Raw genomic sequence first — 23,715 nt, 5'->3', positions numbered from 1 at the left:
TGTTGGAGCAAAAAAAGCAGAAAAACGCTCAAGAGAGCATGGCTCATTTTGTAATGCTTCAGTGCCAAAGTGCTCCACAACAGGGAGTTGGGAGGCGTGAAAGCCAAATTTCCATCTCTTCCCTGCTGTACCAATGGGAAGGGAAGTTATTACCCTAGAGAGGAATTCTGCATATGATAGTTGTGTTGTAGTAACAATGTTGGGATTCGTAATCATTTCCCCAAAAGGTCTGCTAATCTTCCTCCCTGCAAAAATGTACTCTCAAATGGCGTGGCTCATCTCTTAGAAATCTTGGTTTTGTTGTGCCACACGTGATCATACTTTGAGTAAACTCACTAGCAGTTTGCTTTGAAAAGCAATACCTCCCGCCCAAAGTAGTTCAGCAATATGCATTAAATCCAGAGCTGAGCTTTCTTCAAGCTCTGGCTGAATGATTTGTTTAGAAATTACTCCAACTCTAGTTTGGAATTGTTTCAAGGCATGCGATTTAGTTGCTTTGGTCAGTTATAACCTGTTTGAAACAGTAATTGGAAAACCACATTTGATCCTGTTCTTCCTGCTGCTTAAGACTTTTCTCCTTAACTTCCACTAAAACCAATGCATAAATTTCTTTTGCCTTCAATGACAGGCTCTTCGTAGGGCTCTTTGAGTAATCTTCGTAATAAATGGCATTGGCTCTGGTGAGCACTCAGTCAGTGTGGAAGGAACATACAGAGGGGAAAGGTGCTATGGGAGTGTGCACGTGGAAGATGTCCCAAACGCCATCCTGGCATGTGAGTCTGATGGGAATGAGGTTGAGGTTTTCTGCATCACAGCTCATTGCTGTAATGGTGAGATGTCCTCTCGGTTCTTGTGCTCTCCTTGTTGTATCCCCTCTTCTCATCTTCTGCCTCTTTTTCTGCAGTTGTGCAGAGGAACTCACAAAAACAGGAGTCCCCGCTGGAAAAGAAGAGCTCTGAGCTTTGCATAGGCTTGGCTTGGGCTGAATTTTACATTAATCATAATGGTCTGCAGGCAGTTTCCTTCACTTGCACATAATTCCTTTGTAAGTTAGCACCCGCCTGACTTCTCTGTAGCTATCACAAATGACTTCACACCTGTGGAAGGAACTAAAAGTGCCTACATAGCTCGTCCAACTTTAACAGCAGCTTCTAGAGGTCATTTTCCAGTGGTTGACTCCCACAGCTGGTCTTTTGTTATTCAACTCCGTGTCTCCCTGTGACTGATGACCGCAGCGGCAGAGATTATATAGAGGTGTCTTGTCACAGACAGTCAGGAGCTTCTGGAGGGAGCAGCGAGTTAGCTGCTTTCTACTTTTGCAATTTATAATGTTGGTTTAGTGCACCAATAAGCTGCAAAGATTTTAGCTGTGCTTCGTCTGTGTTTCCCTCCTTCCCTGGAGAGGGCATATATACCGTCTTGCAGTGATGCAAGGCGCTTGGGGTCACCTTCCCTCACCCACTGATGTCTCAGCACAGCTATCCTATGCTATGCCTAAAACCTTTAAATGAAAACACTACCACTAAGACATCCAAGAGGTACATCTGGGGTCAATAAGCAGGCAGAAGAAGAGGGAGACGAATGCCAGCTGTGGACATGAGACCTCATGCTGCAATTCAAAGCATAAGTACGTATCTGTGCAAACAGGGATATATCATATATGCTGTGTAACAGTACGTTGGCTTGTTTTTCTCTACTGTCCTCACAAACCTGAGTCCATACGTGAGGTCTCAAAACAAGGTCTTATGTCAGAGGAAGAAGCTGTCATACATCGTCTCCTTACCTTGGAGTGTATGTAGCTCTGGACTGCGCTGTATAACCAGCTTTAACTTTATGGGACTGGTGCTGCTGGGAAGTGTTTAGGCTCTCCTGGCTTCCATAGGAAAATATTGCTGTTGATCCACAGCTGGATACTGGGATCTTTACTGAGATGACAAATTAACTGAAGAAAATGAGGAGAAGGAGGGAAGGCAAATCCTATTAGAGCAAGTAGGTGTTTGAGGCTGTGAAGAACTGGCAATGATGTGTATCTGTACAGACCTTCCTTAAATCTGTGGAATCTGGAAACACTTAATATCAAGTCAGAGGTAGAAAGGCAGCACAGAAATCTTCCCAGTAAGGGAAGAAAAAAACAGGTCACTTGCATTTGCTTTTTTTTTTTCCCCCCCTAACTTTGGATCTGTTGAGCTGTGTAATAACTTGCACATATCTGGAAGCGATGCAGAGCACAGCAATCAATAATACAAGCAACGATAATCAGGTGTTTCAGCCATCTGACATGAGCAGTCTCCAAAGATAATTCTCTCCCAAAGGACATTGCCAAACATAACTTCAGTTTATTCCTAGTAAAAAAGTAAATGCTTACCTGCCGTGCAGAGTCAAACCTTGCCAACAGTTTTTTCTCCTGAAAACAGAAAAGGGATGGAGGTGCAGGAAAAAAGCATGGGGAAACAGCCACTCGTGCTGGTTGTGGCCAGCAGACGGCTGGAGCTCTCTGTGTTCCCTATCACCGGTGTCCCTAAAATCCTTAGAAAGACCTCAGTAAACAGCAAATTTGCCTTTACGTTCAGAAATGCCAGGAGAGCAGAGGAGGCGCAGAGGAGCGTGAGGCTGAATTTATTGTTTGTAAAGAACAAAGCGTCCTGGCACGAAGGGCCACAGTCAATATGTGTTACCACCGCCCTAGTGCTTGACTGGGTTAAGCTGTGGCGCGAGCGCAGCCTCATCTAATAAAGCTGCCCATGGATGGCAGACGCCACTGAAAATTACCCCTGTTCCTATGTGTAAGCAGTCCAGATTGGTGTGGCTAACACCACTTCCAGATATTTACCACAGCAATTACATGTCTCTGGTTAGGTTGGCTGTTTTTTCTTATACTGTTAACTGAATCTCCCTGCTACCAGGTATACAATTTTAAAAAAAAAAATAAAATCAAAGTAACCCACAACTGTTAAAAAGGAAAACAAAAAAACAGCTAAGCTTTACCCACATGTATAAACACATTGCTAACCAAATGGCAGAGAGGAGCCTTGGTGATCAGTTAGCAGCAATGCTGGGCTCTTCCCCTAACACTAACACCATCGTTTGTAATTGGTCATAAAACTGAGTTGCTTCTCAAGCTACTAAAAAAAATCCTTTCTCATTCAGCATCACCAAAATGACATTTATGTTATTCAAGATTTTACCATTGCTGTCCTCTTTTAACACAGAGCAGTCAGCAATTCACACAGATTTTTATGCCTGCCCCTTACAAGGCATTGCATAAAAAGAGAGGGGGCGTAGATGATAAAATTTGTATGAAAGTTTTCGCCATGCCCTACCAAAAAGCCAAATAATTCAAAGCAGGTGGTAATGGAAAGCTCCCAACTCTGTGCCTCCTGTTTGGAACTTGCCTCCGGGAAGCTCCCACAAAGCTGGCTTGTGCCTGCACAATAGTGTCATTCACTCTCTGCTGAGGAGTCTGCTAATAAAAAGGGGAGAAACAAAGATTGGCAGATGTTGGTGTATCAAATAATCAATACTGCTTTTTTTTTTTTCCTTATTCACAAGCAATAGAGTGGCACATAAGGATATATACCAGTCAGACACAATGTTTAATAAAAACTCATGGTCTTTGTCACTCTGGGCAACTTTCTGCTACATTTTATAAGTCATGGTCCATGAAATTTCATAGGAACTTTCATATATATTCACTGTAGCAGAGTATGACATTTATTTGTTATTAAACCGTATAATTTAGGGAGGATGAAGATGCTTTATACAAAACAACGTGAGGTAGTCTTTCATACAGTGATTTCTCTCTAATGTGTCAGTATTTTGGGATCTCTGTGTAATTCTGCAAGCTGCTTACTTTTTTTCTAATGGGAAACAATACATTAATATGATTTGATAATGATTGTACTATAAGAGGCCAGGATACTTGTTAACTTTAAACTGAGATTGCAACCTTTGCTTGTTTTTTCACCTGGTGACCCAGACTGTCACTATCAAAAGCTGTCATCTTTAATGATGACAAACATAAGAAGCAGAGAGTTAATTGTGGTAAGAATCAGTGCTAAGCATTGCATCCTGATCCCAAGCACCAGGGAAGTCAAGAGATAATGTCTGGTGGGTACAGCTTTCATTAGTTTTGGCAGCCGCAGGAGGAGAGAAAGGTGAGCAGGGATCAGAGGTTGAGAAGGATCAAAGGCTGAGAAGAATAACATGGGGAAGTGCCTCTTTTTCTCCAACCCAGTGGAAAAACCCCATATACACCTACTTATATAAATCTGATGTGTTCTTGATGTTTTGGTGGTAGTACATTGTCCCATAGGCCTGATACCTCTTTTGGGGTGTATAGAACCTGCTAGCTGCGAGCTGAATGTCCCATATGTGTGGTTTTTGTCTATAAAAATCCTGTGTGGGACACTTGGGTAAAATGGTAAAGGTAAAGGAGAGGGTAAAGGAGAGAAAGGAAGATAAACATGCAAGAGAAGAGCAGAGTAGAACGCTGGATCCATATCACTATTTAGGATAGAACATAGGCGTGAGCCATCGAAATTGCTGGTTTCCCATAGCTTCACTGGTGACTTGAGAGGTCCCTTTATCCATTGGTCCATGTTACTGGTAAAGTATTGCCTCACTTCAGCTCAGGAGCAAGCCCTGGAAGGGGTCAGGATTGCATATCCACAGAAGTGGTCGTTCTTGCAGCTATATGTGGCATATACCAGCTCACACAACCTGCTACTTTTCATAATTAAACCAGAGAAGACCCTGAAATGTGAAAGCCCTCAGGGCTTGTAAACTTACCAAAATATCTATTTGGGGAAAAAAATTGTAGTTTTTTCAACAGCACAAAATGTGTGAGGGTCTACGGATAGGTGTAATAATTCCTGCTCACTCAAATTGCAAAGCATACCACTATCAAAATTTAATCTGGGCTCTTTGGTGCATAATCATATTTCACTCATTTTCCTTCATCCTTTTGCTTGAGATAAATGAACCCCTTCTGTGCCACTACCAACCCAGAATTGATAAGCCAATATTTTATACCTGGGACAAGGAATGTAGCAAATGGCACTTTATGACCTATCTCTCACTCTCCTCCCTTCAATAATCAATAGCATTTTCGGCATACGTCTCTGTTTAAAGTTTGCTTACAGCTTTCATTTCAAAATGAGATGACAGCGGTCATTTTATCACCCAGCGCTCCTGAGCCTGCCTTTGTTCATAAGACACCACGCTCTGGCAAGAACGGTATTTACTTGGCAGGGTACACCCTGGGAATGATACTTCTTGGAACGGGAGAACCTCTGGCAAGTGACCAGCGTCACTGCTGAGCCATGCTACGTCTTTGATTTTTATCCCTCCAAATTCATGTCTTTTGGCAATAGTTCATGCAACTCTGTTTGGCTTAGCCATTCACCTTTAGTGACGGTGATTCCTCTTGCGGTGCGGATGGTGCACATGCAGTGGGAGGAAGAGAAGTGGACATATGTGGTTTATTTTTTGCAAGACGTATGTCCAAGTGCACGTGGTTTTCCTGGATTTTCCTGGTCTTCTCTTGATCTTTTAGGGCTTCTACCCAAGTACATCCCCTTTCCTCTAAAATCCCTGAAACAGCTGTGAGTTAGGCGCTGAGGTGGCTCTTTTGCTTTGGACTTCAGTGTTTAAGGACATGCCTAGCAGCACTTGAGGAGGCAGCCCAGTCCCTCTCAATGAATCCCTAAATTACATAATGAGATGCTATGGAGTCAGTATGGCATGTCCATGTTTATAGATCAGTAATTCCTCCAAATAACTACTTCTGCCATCCTGTGGCCTGCATGACCCTTGGTTTCAACGTCTCTGTCAGTAACATGAATCCTGTTGGCTGGAAGTGCTGATGTGTGTATCCATCATTGCAATGTCCTCTGCAGTCTGAGCTCCAGCTATTGTAGGTTTTGTGATTTTTGTATCCTGCCTTATCCTGGAGGCCTTGAGGCATCATACAGCATCATCCTCCTTCTTCTCTAGCCTGGAGAAATGGGGAAAAAAACCAGGTGGAAAGATTCCTTAAGGGGTATGTTTGAGGATTGTCATGGCAGTTCATGACTACCCAACTCTTGGTCATTTCCCAATCTTAATTTATACATGTGGAGACATAGCTTTCACTAGCGTTAGTCTCAAATCCTAGTGATGTCAGTCAAATTTATGCTAAAAGGTATTCTTCAGACCATCTTTTTCACAGGAAAAAAAAAAAACAAAACAACTTACCTCAGTACTTGTAGACTTTGACAATCACCCTGAATCTTAGAAATAATATTTTGCATTTGATGTGGTTTTGATTGTACATTCACCTGTGCAATTCCCTATCCACACCATGTTTCTTACACACACACACACGCACCTTTCTAAGCAATTATAGCCTAAATGAACCTAAATCCCTCATCTTAGTAAAAGTTACGACTTTCACAAGTTAAAGGTGACATATACTTTGGTCCAATTCTGCTCTAAGCCAATGTATCCATATACCTGTCTTATTGCATAAAAACCGTAAGAAAAACTCGTATAAAATTTTGACATATATTTTATTTGCTATTATAGTTTGTCAGATGTTTCATTACATCTTGGACACACGTAACTAAGCAATTTCTAAAGAAAAGTGACTATTTGCAGTCACCTGCTGGAGACCTGCAGCCAACACTTCATGCCATTTGTCAAGATTTTTGCTGTGGAAGCACAGGGGAGCGGTGGATATTGGGGAGCCTGGGAGGGCTGGGGAGAGGGTGGGGACTGATAGCTGCAACTATGAAATCCGAATGAGGAGAGGACAGAAACACGTGTCACATGAGTCACTTAATGCCTGGCCGATGGACTTTGCAATGGTTGTTTGAAGGGCACAAGAATGACTCAGGAGACCCAAACATTTAGATGTAGAGGTTCAGGTTGCTGGGATGTGCTTGGGCTGTGCAAGGAGCAGAGCGAGGGCTCCAATCCTGCGCTGATCACTGTGGGAGAGAAAAGGCAGGGGTTATCCCAAGACAGGAGAGCAGTCTGTTGGAAAGATATTCCTGTTGTATCATTGCTTCTCCCAGAGCAAATATTTGCATAAATGTATATTCAAATAAAGCTGTGTAGCATCTTAACAATATTGAAAGCGCAGGAAGGACTGAGACTGGAAACTAATCAACAACAGGTTTCCGCATCTTTCTGCTGTAAGGTCCAATAGCCTTAAAGAAATCCCACCAAAGAGTCCATGTTTTGCAGAGATTTCCCCAAATAACAGGGGTCAAGTTCCCTACCACATTTTATTGCAATACTCCTACATAGCAAAACTTTATTTTGTTGGTTCAGTGGAATTAATCACGTATTCTCTATATGGCGTTCAGTAGAATTAATCACATAGTTTTTATACGGATTTGCTATGAATGAGAAAGTATATGAATATACAGGCAGCCAGTGAATATTCCAGTGAATAGTTTCCTGTTAACACAGAGCATCGCTGTGTCTCTTTGAGTAGAGATGACTAGCTTAAAAGAACATCTTTCATCTGTGTAAATGGTTTACTGGGGGGCACTGAAGATTGTTCTGAATAGAATTTTATTTTCACAGAAACAGAGCTAAAAGGGTAACACAAGTAATTGCATTCTCTAGTGTCTCCCAGTGCTTTGCATGTTATCCTCTATGGGAAAAAAAAAAAAAAAAATCAGCTATTGGCATCCTGGTGAATTTAGTAATTTTAACTAATGGTGTTGTTTCTTTTTTGTCTGTTTTAGGATGGAATGGGGAACCTGAGAATCACAGAAAAGGGTCTAAAGCTCGAAGGAGATTCAGAATTCTTGAAACCTCTCTACGCCAAAGAAATCCGGTCAAGACCAGTAAGTTGTTGGGAAAGGAATAAGCATGTTTCTGTAGCCCTAACAGTAAGAAACCATGAAGTGGCAGGGTGGTATGGTTATTGGATAAATTACTTTGGCCACTCTATACAAATGTAATTTGGGGAGTGAGACAGTGGGTGTCCTTTGAGGACTTCATTTGGGTACTATATCCTCTGGGCAGTTGCAAAGTTGATATACGTGGCTTTAGTTTGTGTAAGCCACAGTTAAAATGCTTCCAGGACCTCTGAAATTTCACCTTGTCTTTTTGTCTCTTTTTGAAATAAATCATAAGCAACCCTCAATTCAGAGACGTAACATTTCCGAGGTAGCGGGGTGGCAGGCAGTTCTTAAATCCAGCTTCCGTTTAACTAGTTACTCCTTTTCTGCAGAGAGCAGAGAGGCGATCCCTTGGCACAAGGGCCCGATCTGTTGCTAGCTGGCACAATAAACCCATAGTATGTGCTCAGTCCTATCTCATGTTGTGTTTTAAAATTATGTGCAGTTAAAATTCAGCGCTGCTAGGAGAGACTGCTTGACAAAAGTGGCAAGGATGTTAACAACTGAAAATGAGAAAGAGCCCACGTGTGATTGAAATAGCATTTTCATAGCAGCACTTCACTGACTGTCAGTGACTTTTGCTCTTTCTAATGTAGTCCTGTTTGTCCTGAGCAGCTTTAAAATAACTGAAATGATTCTAGAGAGTTTCCAGGATCCTTCTCAGAAGATGTCATCTGTCTTGTTTCCTGATCCAAAGTGTTAATTTGAGTCAGATACCAACCTTCCATTTTGATAACAATGGCAGATAGCTAATTAAATAAAGTTAACATCCCTTTATCTCAGCATTTCAGTGCTCTTGTAGAAATTGGAACTTGTAGCATAATCACCACAACAGCCAATACAATATCCGATTCAGTTATTGAAGGTTGTAACCTCTGTAGGATGGCTAGGAATTGATTTGAACAACCATAATCCTTTAGGAAGAGAAGTTAATAAGAAAATGTTCATATCTATAAATGTTTTCATCCCTGAATTAAAACAGAACCATAGAACCTTACATGTCGTACACTTTCTAACGTAAAATGTGTGGGAAAGGTGCAGCACTTGGTTTGATAAATAGACTGACAAATCGCTACTTACATTTCTTTTTCTCTAGTTAGAATGCTGGAAATAATATTTGATTACTAAGAGAACTGAGAACCACTTCTTGCTACTGGGAAGTTTACTGTTTTCATATTATCGTATTGATCTACATTTTAATACTACAATGGGGACAAAAGGTGTCCCCTTCTTGAGGTTATGAAACTAGTTTCCATACCATTGACGGTTTAATGAATGCAAGGAACAAGAAATATAAGGTAAGGCCTGTGTGTGTGTTCCTTGCTTTATCCCTCCTCCAGGATTATTTTTGCTGTTAGCCAGAGAAGGATCTAGCTGCAAGCCAGAAAGTCTCATCTCCAGCCTAGTGAGTTGGAGCATCCCTGCTGGCTTCAGTAGATGAGCCCTGCAAACTGTATTAACTGTATAGTTACATAAACAATGTGTATAGTTTCTTTGACTTCTCAGAGAAGTTCGACTGCACTAGCCTGTGCTGGCTTTCAGGTTGCTCATGCTAATGCTGGAATTACTGTTGGGCTGGGAGCAACAGGGGCGATCCTATTGATTTCAGTCAACTCGTGCTGTGTGTGAATTTGGCCTCTTGTAAGCAAATGAAAGGGTTGCAGTCAATCAAAGGATGATAGTTACAGAAGATTTAAAAATATTATTAAATAATAAATGTTATATTATTTTGAAGAACAGTAGTATGACCCAGTTTTCTCTTGGAGGGAAGTGTACTAGCAGTTCCTGAGCTGGATGAATATTGCTACAATAAAGTGCCAAACTCAGCACTCAGTAGTACAGATGAACATCTGTACTAATGCCCTAGTAGTCTTCTCTGGGTTTTCAGAAGTGCATAGTGCACCTTTAAATACGCAAAGTGTAACAGAAACAATATGACAAATAACGGTAAAGAGCATCCCAGAAATAAGTTGACATATAATATTTGTCATATGTCTAATTAAACAGCCTAAGAGTTGTGTACAGTAATAGATAATGGTTTTATATAAAGCTCAATAGACTTTCAGACACTAGTTATTTATAGACGAATTTCATTTAAACAAAACCACAACAAATTTAATTTCACTGTCGTTCTGTGTAGCAGCTGAAAGGGTGTTGGTGCTGCGTGGAAGTGGCAGGGGAAGAATTGCTTTTTGTGTAAGTGGCTGCAGTCCCATGACCTCCGTGGAGTGGGTTTTCCCACTTGTGTGTCTCTGCAGTGCGGCTCCCCATGCTGCTCTGCTGCAGGCAGAGCTGGGCAATCCCTGACGAAATATCTCCAAAACATGAATTGCGATAATTCTTGAAAGCCTGAATTTGTCACTGGTGCCTCTTGTCTGCTGCACCTCTTAAGTCCCAGGAAGGTGGTATTTAAAATTACACACAGACTTGCTTTCCTAGGAGCTGTGTCTTCTGGTTTAAAGATAGTTTTGGATTTCCAATTAGAAGTGGATTTCTTTTTCATATTAATGTGGCAGGAAGGGAAGACCAAGGTTTAGAGAGGAGGAATAGCCCTCAAATGTCATCCAGAGAGACTGGCTCTGTGGGAACCTCGGAGTTTCTGTAGTTTGTGCCTTAAAGAGCTCTAGTAGTAGGTACTGCTCCCTTCATCACCCCCTCGACAGAGTAGTTGCATTTAGCTGTGCTCCTTTTGGAAGGTAACTCATTGCGACTGAAATTACAGCCAAGAAGAACTACATCTGTTGTGCTGTGGCATGCAATTGGTGACAACCCAACAAAGGCATCTTTCTGGGAGTCCCTTCAAAAATGTTAGCAGAAGGATTGGACCGACGTGGTTCAGTCCCATCCCAGAGAAGTGGCCATTAAAATCACTAATATGAACTGGCTTCTTAAAGCTGCTTCCAGCTGGTTTCTTTCTGCATCACTGCTGCCTCCTGTCTCGGGAATGACACCTCCCCAGGCTCGCTTTCCTTTTCCCTCACCCATTCAAAAGTGACACCCCCCCCCCCCCCCCCCCAATCCCTCTGTCTTCATATAACGAGGGTCCTAGTCCTGGCTTAGTAATGCTGGGTTTGTAGTGCCTCCTGGACTAGGAGCCTATTTCTAAGCATCAGAGCTTGCAAATAAAATAACCTTGTTACTGCATGAGCCTAAAGTTTATCTGGAGATTAATGAATAGTAACTGGTGGTAGCAGTGTTTGCACCCTTGTAGTCTTGTTTTAAAGAAATGAGATAGATGCATTCCCTTTTCCAGGAGTGTTCAGAGCATCTTAAACTCCCAGCTGAACATATTGCACACTAAACAGTATTTTCCATGCCACTTGCATGGAACATGAGCATCTTGCTGCCTTTAATTAAGAAGCTAACTGGACCATGAAGTATTGCCTGCGTAAATAAAAGTGATTTGTACTTAGTCAAAAAGGTGCATTAGGAATCCTTGCATTTCTTTACTTGCACATAAATTATGGAGATTATTAAAAATTGGAAGGGTCATCTATAAACCCATCTGTAGCTCAGCTGCACTGTCACTCTCAAAATGTAGCTGTCTTTCTAACTGTTGTAATTTATTGTGGACTATCATGTGAACCATCTGCCTGCTTATAAATCAGACAAACTTTGACTGAAAGTTGCACGCAGCAGCACAAATTGTTAATTTTATGTGCTGGAAAGGAATGGCAACAGTTTTGTGGTCTTCAGTCTTCATTGCCTTAATTTAAATAGAAATTTAAAACTGGAAAATTTCCTGCCTTTGTTGAGAAGAGCTGCTAACAAGCAGGTTGCTTGAAACTTACAGTGAGCACAGATGTAGCTTTCTTAGTGCAGTTGGGGCGTCACATCCAGGTCTGTAAGTAACTTAAAAGGGGCAAGACAGAGAACAGGCTATGTGTAGTTTCTATTCCAATAACAACAGAAATAAAATCCTGTGCTGTGATTATACAGGAAAATCAAGTGAATTACTTCTCTCAGGAGCTGTGTGACAACCAATGAGATGATAATCTCAGCTTTAGGAGGCAGAGAAAGACATTGCCATGATAGGATTAGGATGGGTTTGCCCTTTCAATGTTCATTTCAAGTGCATAGATAGAAAAAATAAACCTCAGTTTGCAAATGTTTACACCTGGGCTTAAATTTTCTTACCCTGAATCCTTTTAAAGGCAAGAGTATAGATTTGCCTGACAAAGATTTTTTTGCAGTATAAAGCTCCTGACTTGGGTCCTGCCTGTTCAGCTCCCTTGCAACCTCTCTTAGGGATGTGTGGGTCTGGGAACGCAGATCTAAACATGGGCACCAACCTTTCTTGCCTGTCCTCTGCTACCTGGGGGAGCTCCAAGCTATTCTGTCGTTGCGCAGGAATAAGTGATGGCAAAATTCACTGAACAGATTTTGACGAGATTTTAAGTGTCTTTCAGAGGAGATCTCTTAGCGTATTTAGCTGGTTTCATGTTGAAGGTCTGCTTCCCATTATTTTTAATCAACTAAAAAAAGAATTTAAAAGAAGAATCCTGTACACCAAATTAAAAACCCTGAGGCAAAGTACAGTGTCTTTTTTCATTTTCCTTTCTTTGGATGATGTTAGAGGTCCCTATCCTGCTCACTGTGGCAATGAGTGTCTCGCTGAGAGCAGCGTGCTAGCTCAGAGCATTGGAGCAAACCTGGTCTCATTTGAAGCCGTATGAAATAACTCGTGACTACAGTGGAAGAAGGACTGGGCCTGTCATTAACACTTGGCTGTGATTCTGCAAGGGCATCTGTTTGGCCTAAAAAATTCACAGTTGTGAATTAGGGCTGATAACTGCTATTCCCTTTACTGGTGTTTAGTAAGTTCTCATCAGCATAAAAGCTAGACTAGCAAGTGCATAAAATATGGTTGTCTGCACTTTACATTTTCCCCAGCCAGTATTTGAATGATAGAAATTTTAAAGGAAGCTTTTAAGAGTGATAAATAATTATTTTGCCAATGTACTTGTCTCACTATGTTCAGATCTGGAAGAAGAGTGGTATAATTTTAAAGCACAGAAGCAGTTCTGTAATGGACATACTCTTTTGTATTATTTGCTCTGCAGGTCTACCTGCCTCAAAGCTAAAAATATGCACTGAAAAACAATAAACCATGTATTTGGATTAAACAATGACATGTGCCCACAATGGGGCATACCCGCCTCATAGCCCTAAATACATATTTATAAACAATACAACATACTAATTTGGATTAAAAGGCAACATTCACCCATGAAGGAAGGCAACACAGGTGGCAAGATAATTGCAGCTTTGTCTGATGCTCAAACTGTATAGTAGAAATCTAGCTTTCAGTAAAGGCTCAGATAGATAGCATGAAAGAAGGCTGCTATTTTTTGACACAGGAGACAGAATAATTCTTTTTCTTCCTTTGTCAGAGTTTACAGAGCAATAAAAGGATATTGAATTAGTTTCTGATGATTTGGTCTATCAAAGTGCTTAAGGATTTCAGCACGCTCACTGAAACCATCACAGGGTGGAAATGAAGTTTGTCTCACCATGCTGCTGTCACTTAGCAGTCCCTGCGCACTCCCACCACCTCTTTGGGCATTACTCTTCCCAGTGTTTAACTATTCCCTTAGCGACAGGTTCTTCAAAGACGAGAGGAATCATCTGGTTTGCACATTATGATACGAACGAGCCTTTAAGAGCTCCTGGCAGCTCACGGAGATGTTGGTCTCCTGGCATTTGCCTCTGGGGCAGTTCAGCTGCCACTGTAGCTTCGGGTGGAAAAAACTCACACTATCTGAGATTGACTTCTGAAGCACAATACTTCCTCTAACTACATCTTCATAGCTTACTGTTTCTTGGTTGATTTTTGGCAGCAGATGTTAAAATTTAAAAAAAGAACAAGGTTGCTAGTGACGGCGCAGCTTCTTGCAGCCGTGCCTGGCCATCTGATATTCCCCCTATAGGGTTTGTTAAGCGTTTCGTTGTGGCACCACTCCAGGTACCTTGTTGTTAGAGTCTGTGCCAGTGTGCTTTTGCTATAAATGTCTCTCTCCGTTTGGTCAGTTTGAGTCTTGCTTGCCCGACAGCTATCAACAGAGAGGAGAGCTGGCAGTCAGCAGGACAAACAGTAAAAATAAACAGAAGCAGCCGAGCAAGTTGCAAAAGGGATCGTTTTGGCAGAAGCACCCTCACCTGATGCACGGATATTGATGCCATCACTATCCAAAGCAGATATGAGTCCATGTACGGCAGTAGGCTGTTGAGTGTCCAGTGGGATTTATAAAACTGATATACTCTACCCCTAATAAATTTCATTCTTAAGCTATAAAATCCAGAGAGCCCACTTCAGACTGAACCTTGGTTGCCCCAGAGCTTTGGGGGCAGTTAGGCACTCCCGTGATATTTCCAGTGTGCTGAAAAGGTGGAAGTTTAAGTAAATTTTACAGCAACTATGAAAACATTTCCCTTTACCTTCATAGTAAAATTGGCCAGAAGTCTCTTGGCTTTGAATTTTGAAGGAAATTTTGTAGGCTGGCTGAAGGGGTACTTCCAATAACACCAGAATTACATCTTGCTTTGTCTGTCCCCCATTGTTTGTCTAACGAGCTGGTGTTACATGCTGCACACTGAGAGCACAACAGGGAACTGAAGTATCCCACCAGCTGCAAAATTGGAATATCCCAAACAAGAGCAAGAGAGGAAGCTCTGAAGTAAACAAAGTTTTTGAAATAACTCCACAAGTTGCATTTCAAAGCAAAATCTCGTGGAGGCCGCCTATGGCATTTTGAAAAGGATTTCATTAAATGTTGCTAACTTGTCATAAGCTCTCTTAAATGGAAGGGTAATGGCTCATAACATTTGTAAGCTTTTTAATTTCATGCAATATGAGCAGTGTAATCAACACCTATTAAAGTCAATCAGCTGTGCCAAGTGGGCTACCTACCTCAGCTTTTGTCTGTATTTTCATCATGGGTACACCTCTGAACTAACTCTGGGAACAACATGTTTGTACTTTCTTACCCTAACATCAGTGGTGATTTTGTGTCCAGAAAACCCGATATGGTCATTGCAGAAGTATCTGAACCCATAAGCTAAATAAGCACTTTATAGTCAGTGGTTTTCACCTTCTAGGAAGGGAGTTTGGGCTGTGGAGTTGATGTGAACTAGTTAATAGCTGGGGAGAAAGGAGATGGAGAATTTCCCAAATGATCCGCCAACATGTTTGACTTTTTCCCTTTGACAGGTGAAATTTCTCTGCTTGAGCTAGTTGTGTAAGGAGAGGGGAGCTCTTCAAATCATGTGTTTGTTTTGCTGTTCTGATCTGATTCCCATCTCCTCTTTGTTTTAAACATTTGCAGCTGGACTCTGCAGTCATAAAAACAAGTGATGTGCATCACAGCTCAAAGTGAGCCGCAGGGTTAAAGCTGGGTGATCTGTGGTCTCTAAGCTTTTGCATTGCATTTTTGCCATGATCCCAGAAATTGCTTGCATTTCAGCTGTGAAGAGGAGGACAGTGGGGCTGAGTTTTGTGGTAGGGCTGTATTTCCATGGAAATGTTGCAAATCAGGTAATGTGTTTTCAACTGAGTCATGAGCCTTGAGACAGGAGTGCAGGCACTAGGAGCTAAAAGAATAGAATAAACATTTGATTTAGTTTATTCCCCCAAAAGGAAAAAGAAAAGATGTGGAATTATTGATTTTAAAGTTGAAAATAAAAATGGCTGAGCTGAATGAATTTGGCAGGCAGTTTCTTGCCTTCCTTGGACATGTACCATTCTTCCAGTGTCTGTTAATTCAGCTTCTGTTTGGCATCTTGAATTTGTACACTACCTCTCTGAATTAACTGGGAAGCTCCTGTGAAGCTCATTTTTCCTGATTAGCTGTTTATTGTGGCCTCTCAGTATTCCTACAGGCTTCCATACCTTGTACAGCTGTACAGCATCCTTATTTTTCTATGTTTAATCTTACATTATAAAAAATAAAAGGCACAGGGGGCTACTGGGGGATTTATGAGTGCGGGACACATCAGTCACACCTACTGATTGTGGGATTTCTGTTGCTGACTTGTATTGCCGGACAGGTATTACTGTTAAAACAGAAGCTCTGCTGGTAGTTGACTACAGCTGACCTGAACCAGCCCATGGGATTGAACACATTCGTAGAGTAGCCTTGAATTCTCAGTCCAAAACTTGATCCAAATTTCATCTTAACAAGCTGTAGCCTCAGAAAGAAGTAAGCCTTACAAAGCACCTGAAACTGCTCAGGGAAAAACGTGTGCGATTGTGTATTGCTGCATTTCTCTCTCTCAAGGGCAAAGGCCTTGAGTTTAAGGATTTACTACGTCTAGACATCGCTGCTGACGATCAGGATTCTGGCTGCTTTGGAAAGGCTAAAATATAAAAACAACTTCTTAATACTAAAAATGAAAAAGCAATAAAACTTTACACAGTATGGATAGAGAGAAGATAGAGACAAATAGACCAAGGAAACACTGAACGACAAATAGCAAGATCCAATTATAAAGAAAAAGAATGTTTTTCTGATATTTCCAAGAAGCCTCAAGAGCAGAGCTTCATGTCTTCTTACCACAGGACAGCAAACACTTCTGCAACTCTTCTGCTGATCAAAACTATTTTGCAGCAAAGTTATGTATTTTATAAGGCAACCGTTACTTGACAAGACAAGCTGTGCTGTCGTTAGGAAGTGCAGGCACATACAACTGGTTTTACAGACAGTTCGGTTTGTGTGTTCTTTGATTTGCAACATGAAAGGAAAGCCAGACCTTCCAGGTTTCATTCCAGTTGCTATGCCAGTAATAAGAATTGCTCTGATTATTGTTTCTAAATGACGGATGTTGAATTTAGAGAAAGAAGAATGCAGGGAAAGACAAGAACAATTCTAAATTTGCTCCTGTTCTTTTAGGGCAAATTGGTTGAGGGTCTTGGGAAAACTGACTTACTGCTTTTGAAAAGAAAAATAAGATTTCTTTGGCTGTTAACATCTCCCTGGTTGGAACATCTCTATTTTTGATCTCTGTTTGTCTGAGGCTGCGCCTGGCTGTCTACTCCCACGTACACCAGCGTCTTTCAGGAAGGGACAGTCCCACGCCAGCATTAGTGGCACAGTGTTGGAGTGCAGGACACTACTGTACGTGTGTGATAAAAATGGCTATAAATCTAGTCACAGAGGTAGGCATTCTGAGTTGTCAGTGAATCATTGATTTAGGCTTCAGTCCAACCAGATATTTAATTATGTGCATAATTTACAGACATAAGTAATTTCATCGACATCACTAAGGCTATTTGCATGCATAGAGTTGGGCGTACGTTGTGTTCTTTGCTGGGTTATGCCCTGTCATTTCTACATATACTGCATGTCTGTGGCAGAGCAAAGCCACCGGCAGGAGTCCATCCTGCTGGTCTCTCTACAAACATGGGGACATACAGCGCCCTTTCCTCCAAAAGGTTTTACATTCAGTAGGTAGACCGAGAGTGGGACAGGAGATAGGGATGAGAGTGAGGAAAGCGGCTTGCTCATTCGCTCCTACAGCAGCTGAGGATTGGTGTGAGGAGTCCTGTGTCCATGTGCATGCTCATTTTAGTAGATCACATACCCCAGGTGTAAAGGAGTGTGGTGATAGAGCGGGCAGATATTTTCAAATAAAAGCTGATACAATAAAAAGTTGTCCTTAGTGGGGGTGAAAGAAAGCAGTTTCCATGGTGCCCGTTTTTTGTATGTTTCTGGTTTCATTTTTTACTGCAGGTTTTCAGTATAAAATGTTACAAGTACATTGATTTCCTCTTGATTTGCTGTAATTCTGCGTCCAGTGAACTTTTTAGGTTTGCTTCAAGTCTGGCCTTAAAATTCTCTGAGGCAGGTTGTACGAAGTATTAGCAGGGAGTCCGCTCCTCTTTTCTCTCTGAAATGGAATAACCAATGGAACAGAAAGAAAATTCAAGGTGTTTCAGCTCACAGTATTTCTTCCTTGTTTGTCCATCAGGACATAGTCCTTGTTTGCCATCCTTACATAAAATAGCAGGAGATTCCTCACTTTCAAACCTTAAATTTTCCCTGAGCAGCAGTGGAGCTAAACCATCCATGGCTTTTGCCTTCTCACCACTAAGGTTCCTCGGATAGCATCAACTGTACAGTGCTGCTGTCATTCAACTTCCCCCAGAAACATCCCTTCTAAGGATAGAGACACATCCTGCTTTGCAAGGTCTTTCTTTATGGTCTACAAGGGAAGGTTTTATTTAAAGTTTATTTCAAATGCAGCAGTGCTAAAATTTGATTTGTAAATCACTGTCTGTTGATGGAAATGGTGAGTAAATGCATGCCAAGATTTGCACAGTATCTTAGTCAGTGCAGGATACTCTATTGGATTTTTAATTTGTAGGCTAAAACTAGGCAATGAAAATTGCTTTTATGACCTAAGCTTTTTCCTTTCTCTTTCTTTCCAGCTACAGCTTGATACTCTGCTTCTAGTTCTTTTTCTCTGTGAGCAGAACAATATACTGTTCCATTTTCTCTCTCTTGATTTAGACAAGGGATGGATTTGTCATGGGGCATTTAATGAATAAAAGTGGTTAACATCTGAGTTCTGCTTCTCTGCTAAGAAACCAGCAGCAGCTGCAAACGATTGCCCTTGAATGGGTGGCTACTGATTTGGAGAGAAGCTTGCTGTTCACTGAATCATCCGTATCTCTCTTCACAGTGCCTGGAAAGTCTTCTTTTCCAAGTACTAATGCAAGCTGAGCCTTCCTCTTGGATGTGATCTGACAGGACTGCAGCCCAAGGCAGCACAGCTGAAGAGCAAGATGTGGGTTTTCCAATGAGAAGCTTTGTAAGGCATCAGTAGTTAAAAGCGGAGAAATAAATAAAGTTAAAGTCAGGTTGATTGAGGGGAGAAGAGAGGTCATTTGTCTGACAGAACAAGCATATCTATCCAGCAAGGCTTTTGGTTCTTTAGACAAAAGCTTTTGTCTTTCTTTTGATTAGGTTGATCTGTAAGTGTGAACAACCCATTATTTTTCTTAGAATCATGATTTTTCTAGGTACATTTTGCAGGTTAGAAGTACAAAGTGGGCATAGCTGTTCATCACCTTAGAGCAGTTGAAGTTTCCCTTTAAGCAGATTCACTGTTGTGTTGTACGCACGCGAAGCCACGCGGTGAATGGCCAAATAATCCATAATCCAAACACACACTAATTGCTGTAAAAGGTCAAGAGTAAATGATCTTCCTGAGCTGATTTAGTGACTTGGTTTCCAAAGAACCATGGCTGGAAGACAGCAGGTTGATGGGAGGAACCTGAACATGCTTCCTCTGATGCTTTCTGTGGTTGAGTGTTCAGAGCCTGTGTCCTCCATCTTTTTTGCAGAACATCCTTCACTGCTTAAATGAAGTAAAGGCTGCACAGGGCAATGGCCCATATGTTGTCAATGCTGCTGGCTTGAGAAGCACTTCTTATTGCATGTTTACTGTTGCTTCAAGCCAAAATATTTTACCTGTATTTTGCTACTTCGTGAAATCCCCAGCTCCTACTGCAAACTGACTTCTATATAGGTTTCCTTAAGAACCCAACTGTTATTTATAAATGATGAACTTTGATGTTGGTACACAGTTGGGAGAGCAGCAGGCTTTTTGTTTCTCTCTGCAACATTATCTATTATGCAGCATTCTGGGAAGCGTAGCTTAGCTGAAGTAGAAGAAACGGGAACATGCAGGCAGGACCCTTCTGTGCCCTTTCCTGGTAGGAGCCACTGGTCGGGTGTCTTCACTGATCAGTTTTGTTCCTCCAGAGTTTTGAAAGAACTTCAGGAATAAAAACATCGGGAGGCAAATGCCTTCTGTTTAAAAGTGGAGACAACCAGGCAGGCTGAGCCACCCTGCTGATTGCCCAAAGAGTAATTCAGGGTCCTCGGCTTTTATGTGCCTCCCTGTGCTCTATTTTACCTTCACACATCCTAATCTCTTTGGCTGCTTTTGCCATTACTCACCATTTCCCCAAACAACATTCCTGACTTCTTCCAGGCATGGAAAAAGCATCTGCTCCTCTTTCTGCGAGCCTGACATCTCTTGAAATACCACTCCCCAGCAGCGTTGGTTAGGGAGGTATTTTTGCTCATCGGCCCTGTACCATGGCAATACCCTGCGTTCCTCTCCTCTCTTCACCCCAAAGCAGATACTCAAGAGTGTGTGTTGAATGGCAGCCACAAGACACAGTCAAATCCCAACACAGAGCACCCTACTCCTGCTCATGCAATTGTCCCGCTGCTCAGACCTTTGCTGTCATGCTCTCTCTGTAGGTACGTGTGTTCAGTGGAGCAACATCCAGCATGATTTAGCAGCTTTCCTCCAGATCGATCCAATTTCATGTCACATGCTTAGCTGCATCTGTCATTTTACCTTTTCAAATGTACTACTGCCTTGGCTGTTAGATGTTCAGCCTCTCCAAGTGAGATGGAGGTCTGCGGTTCTTCCTCTCCAAGATGATTCCTGTCTGGCACTAACTCGCACATCGACTGTTACGGCACTGCAGGTCAGAGTTTAGCCCCTCTGTCTCGTCATGTAGACCAACAGAGCATCCTTCTTAAAGCTGAGTATTGATCATTTCAGCAGAAGAAACAAAGTGGTTAGATAAAAGCAATTCAAAAACAGTTTGTGCAAATGTTTCTGTGACCCCATAACCCTGGATCATAATTAAAGCAGATCAAATTACTTTGGTATCAGAGGTACAGTCATGGGCCCAGCCTGTCTTTTCTGTCCTTCCCATTTTTCCAGATATGCCCTTATGAGTATAGTTCTACAATAAATATTCCTACAATAAGGCCAAAATATGGTTTTCATCAATCATTTTATAGCTGCTTCAAACCTGTCACACCAGTGTATGTGCTTACAGCAGCTCAGGAAGAAAAATGCAGACAAACCACAAATAAAAGCAAGAATTTGAATAGAAAACCTGAGTTTTCTGTCACCAGGAATGGTCAGATGATCTTTCTTTGTGTCTTGTACAGTGGCAAGTGCACAGTCACCAGTGAATAAATAATTGCAGATCCGGGAAATGAGATTATTACTCCCATGAAGCTACTGAAAAGGAGAGCGCACTGAGCCCTTCAAACCTGTTTCCTGATGCACAGACCCGCGTTTGCCTATGGAGCACAGCAAACCTGAAGGGCAGGTCTCATAAAGAATTGCTTTATAATTGCAATAGAAGCCCAGAAACCGCTTTGATTGCAGGAACATGTCCGGGCTGAACCTTGTCATTTCACAGGCCAGATGCATTGGAGAGAACTCCACTGGGTAATCACAGAAGTGAGGATGGCCTTCTGCGTCCTGCCTCCCAGCCGTAACCGTGCTGTAATATAGTTGCTTTTGCAGTGTAATTGCTTTCTCTGCAGGGCTTCTTCCTATTGATTCTGCTTGTGTGGATTTAAATTGTTTGCAGGTTGGAACTAGACTCAAGTTGGTCTGCATCTCCGCTTTTCGGTGCTAGGCAGCTCACGTGGCAGTTCTATCTAAGAAACTTTAATGATGTCTAGATAGCATCGCTCCCTGGCCTGCGCATATGTATTTGATTTGAGGAGAGAGGCTGGATCAGATAAGTTCAGAACATCAATAAATATGTGTATTTTGTTTGGTGACACTTGTTCAATTTGAATCTTTTTCTCAGGAAGCAGCTTGTGTTGTGTCATTTTTTCAGCGTGCTGTGTAAATGCTCTGCATCTGCAACTGTCGAGGATGGTGCCATCCCATAGCAATGCCATCTGCTCGTTCACAGAGTGCTTTTTGCGCAGATAAAAAATGTGAGGTGTTACTCATAATTAGGCAAATCACATGCTGTGATCTGTGATTGATTTGATTTCTGTTGCTGGCTACCTCGCCTAGGCTATGTGTCCGTAAGTATTGTCTACATATCAGCATATGGATGCAGATGAATCAGAGACTCATGAATTCTTTTTCCCAATCCAGACAGATGGAAATGTTTTCCCTTCTTCTTATTAGCAGCAGCTGAATTTCAGTAACACCAGGGGCCTCTGCTAGGATCTTGCCTGTGTTTCGTGCTGTACGTGCATACGTAAGTTGGGATGGCCATTTATAATCTAATACAAGAAGTAAGCGATCCATGACGTGCAGCAAAGGACAGTTATACTTTCAAAGCGATGTTCGGAGATAGCCACGTTATTAGCCTTCTTGGAGAAAAATATCTGGATATATAACTCGGTGTTATGCAGTGCAGTGACAGAATGCCTGAAAGGTGCTGTGAGCATTGCAGAACCCAAGCGTCTCTGCTGATTCAGACTTTTGGAAAATACCACTATGCCTTTCTTGGTATTAACCATATGTACTCTTTAATGTGTATTCACCTCACTAACTGAGTGAGATCCTAATTGTTTCTGATTGCACTGTGGTCCAAGTAAAGCTGATAGTAAGAGAAAGTAACTCAGAAATTACCAGTTCTGTATAATTTTAATACTGTCTTCAAATGCCTTTTATAGATAGTGAGGTATGATTTACCAGCAGTTTTAAAAAATGTTTAAGGCAGGCAGTAGGCATACCAGAAAGGCCATAAAAATGAAAACACATGAACAGAGGTCTGCACACTTGTCTGGAGTAAAAGTTATGAGCAGTAGAGTAGCTATATAGTTGGATGATTTAGAATATTTTAAACCTCAGCAGAGCTCTTTTCTTTTCTCTCCCTCTCTCCTGTGGTCCTGTGCCTATCTACAGTGTGTTCACTTCAGCAGGAGATCTGTCACCACTGGAGTCTGACCATAACTAGGATAGCCTGAGGCAGAAAATAGGCTATAACTTAGCACAAATCCATAGTCCCGCTGCTACAACACCTCCTATAGACAAGGAGCAGATTGGTGCGAGCTGCCACTGAGCAGCGACTGTGGTTTGGTATTTCTGCAGAAGAATTCAAGTAAATTGAAATGGTTAGTAAATACTTGGTTGATTTTTACTGGAAGTGATAATCACCTTGCTGAGAACCTAGGACCGCTGTTCCCCTGTTTAAGAGCATAACAGTTTCTCGAGTCCTGCTTAGTTTGTATGAGGGAGAGCCATTCCCCGGTGATGGAAAGTTAATCATCAGCACATATTTGATCGACTCTGGTATAACACCTTTGGGTGAACGCGGAGTGCAATGAAGTGCTTGAAGCATTTTCAGAATTATTTGGTTATTTTACAAGTTGTGCTGTTTTCTTCATATCAGCATTCATATCAAACAAAAAGTTTTGTGAATGTGCAGCAGCCTTCAGACATTACAAATCCAGATTTCCCACCCCCATGGGTACTGAATAGAACTCCAACATGCATGGTTGCATTTTATTTTTATGCGTACGCCTATCGGTTTCATCACATCATCTGTGGTTTTCTTCATATGATAAGCCAATGAAGTAAAAAAGAAAAAAGAATAGCAAAGAAGTCAAGGAAGATGTAAAGTCTTAGAGATTTTTTTGGTATTGTTTTTAATGTTAGCAGATGTGGTGTAATTTAATTTTCAGAAGAATCTCTGCAGCAAAGCAGCTGATTAGGATCTTGAAGAAGTAGCCACTCTCTTGAAGCACTGTGTTCATGAGATTATTACAGGTATTCTTCTAGAGAAACCACTAGATTGCCAGAAATAAATTACTTTGAAGGATACAAACCCCCTCGGGTAGCCGTCCAAAAGCAGAACCCAGTCATTTAGATCTCACATCACAGACCTCCCTTCTTTACACTTTACAAAGAAGTGTCAGAGATGCAATTGCTTTAATGCAGCAGTGGGAAATTTATCTTTTGTTTCTATTGTTATTAAAATGAACTTGAAGAAATGCCATAAACGAGGGGGGGTGTGGTATTGGACATAAAA

At 41.6% G+C, this 23,715-nt stretch overlaps 1 protein-coding gene across 5 annotated transcripts in view; it reads left to right on the top strand.

Annotated features, from left to right (window-relative positions):
- SGCD (sarcoglycan delta) overlaps positions 1–23,715 on the top strand; it is a 370,190-nt gene that overhangs the window by 258,466 nt on the left and 88,009 nt on the right. For all 5 annotated transcript variants that reach the window (XM_049829657.1, XM_049829658.1, XM_049829655.1 and 2 more), the window contains one exon: positions 7,737–7,838. In XM_049829657.1, the coding sequence (XP_049685614.1) occupies positions 7,737–7,838 (102 nt within the window). The remainder of the gene's footprint in view (positions 1–7,736; positions 7,839–23,715) is intronic.

Source organism: Accipiter gentilis, chromosome 26 (assembly GCF_929443795.1).
Source record: "Accipiter gentilis chromosome 26, bAccGen1.1, whole genome shotgun sequence".
In the NCBI taxonomy this organism is placed as follows: domain Eukaryota; kingdom Metazoa; phylum Chordata; class Aves; order Accipitriformes; family Accipitridae; genus Astur; species Astur gentilis.
Note: the sequence above shows the minus strand (reverse complement) of the source record. Positions and strands in the feature narration are given on the sequence as shown.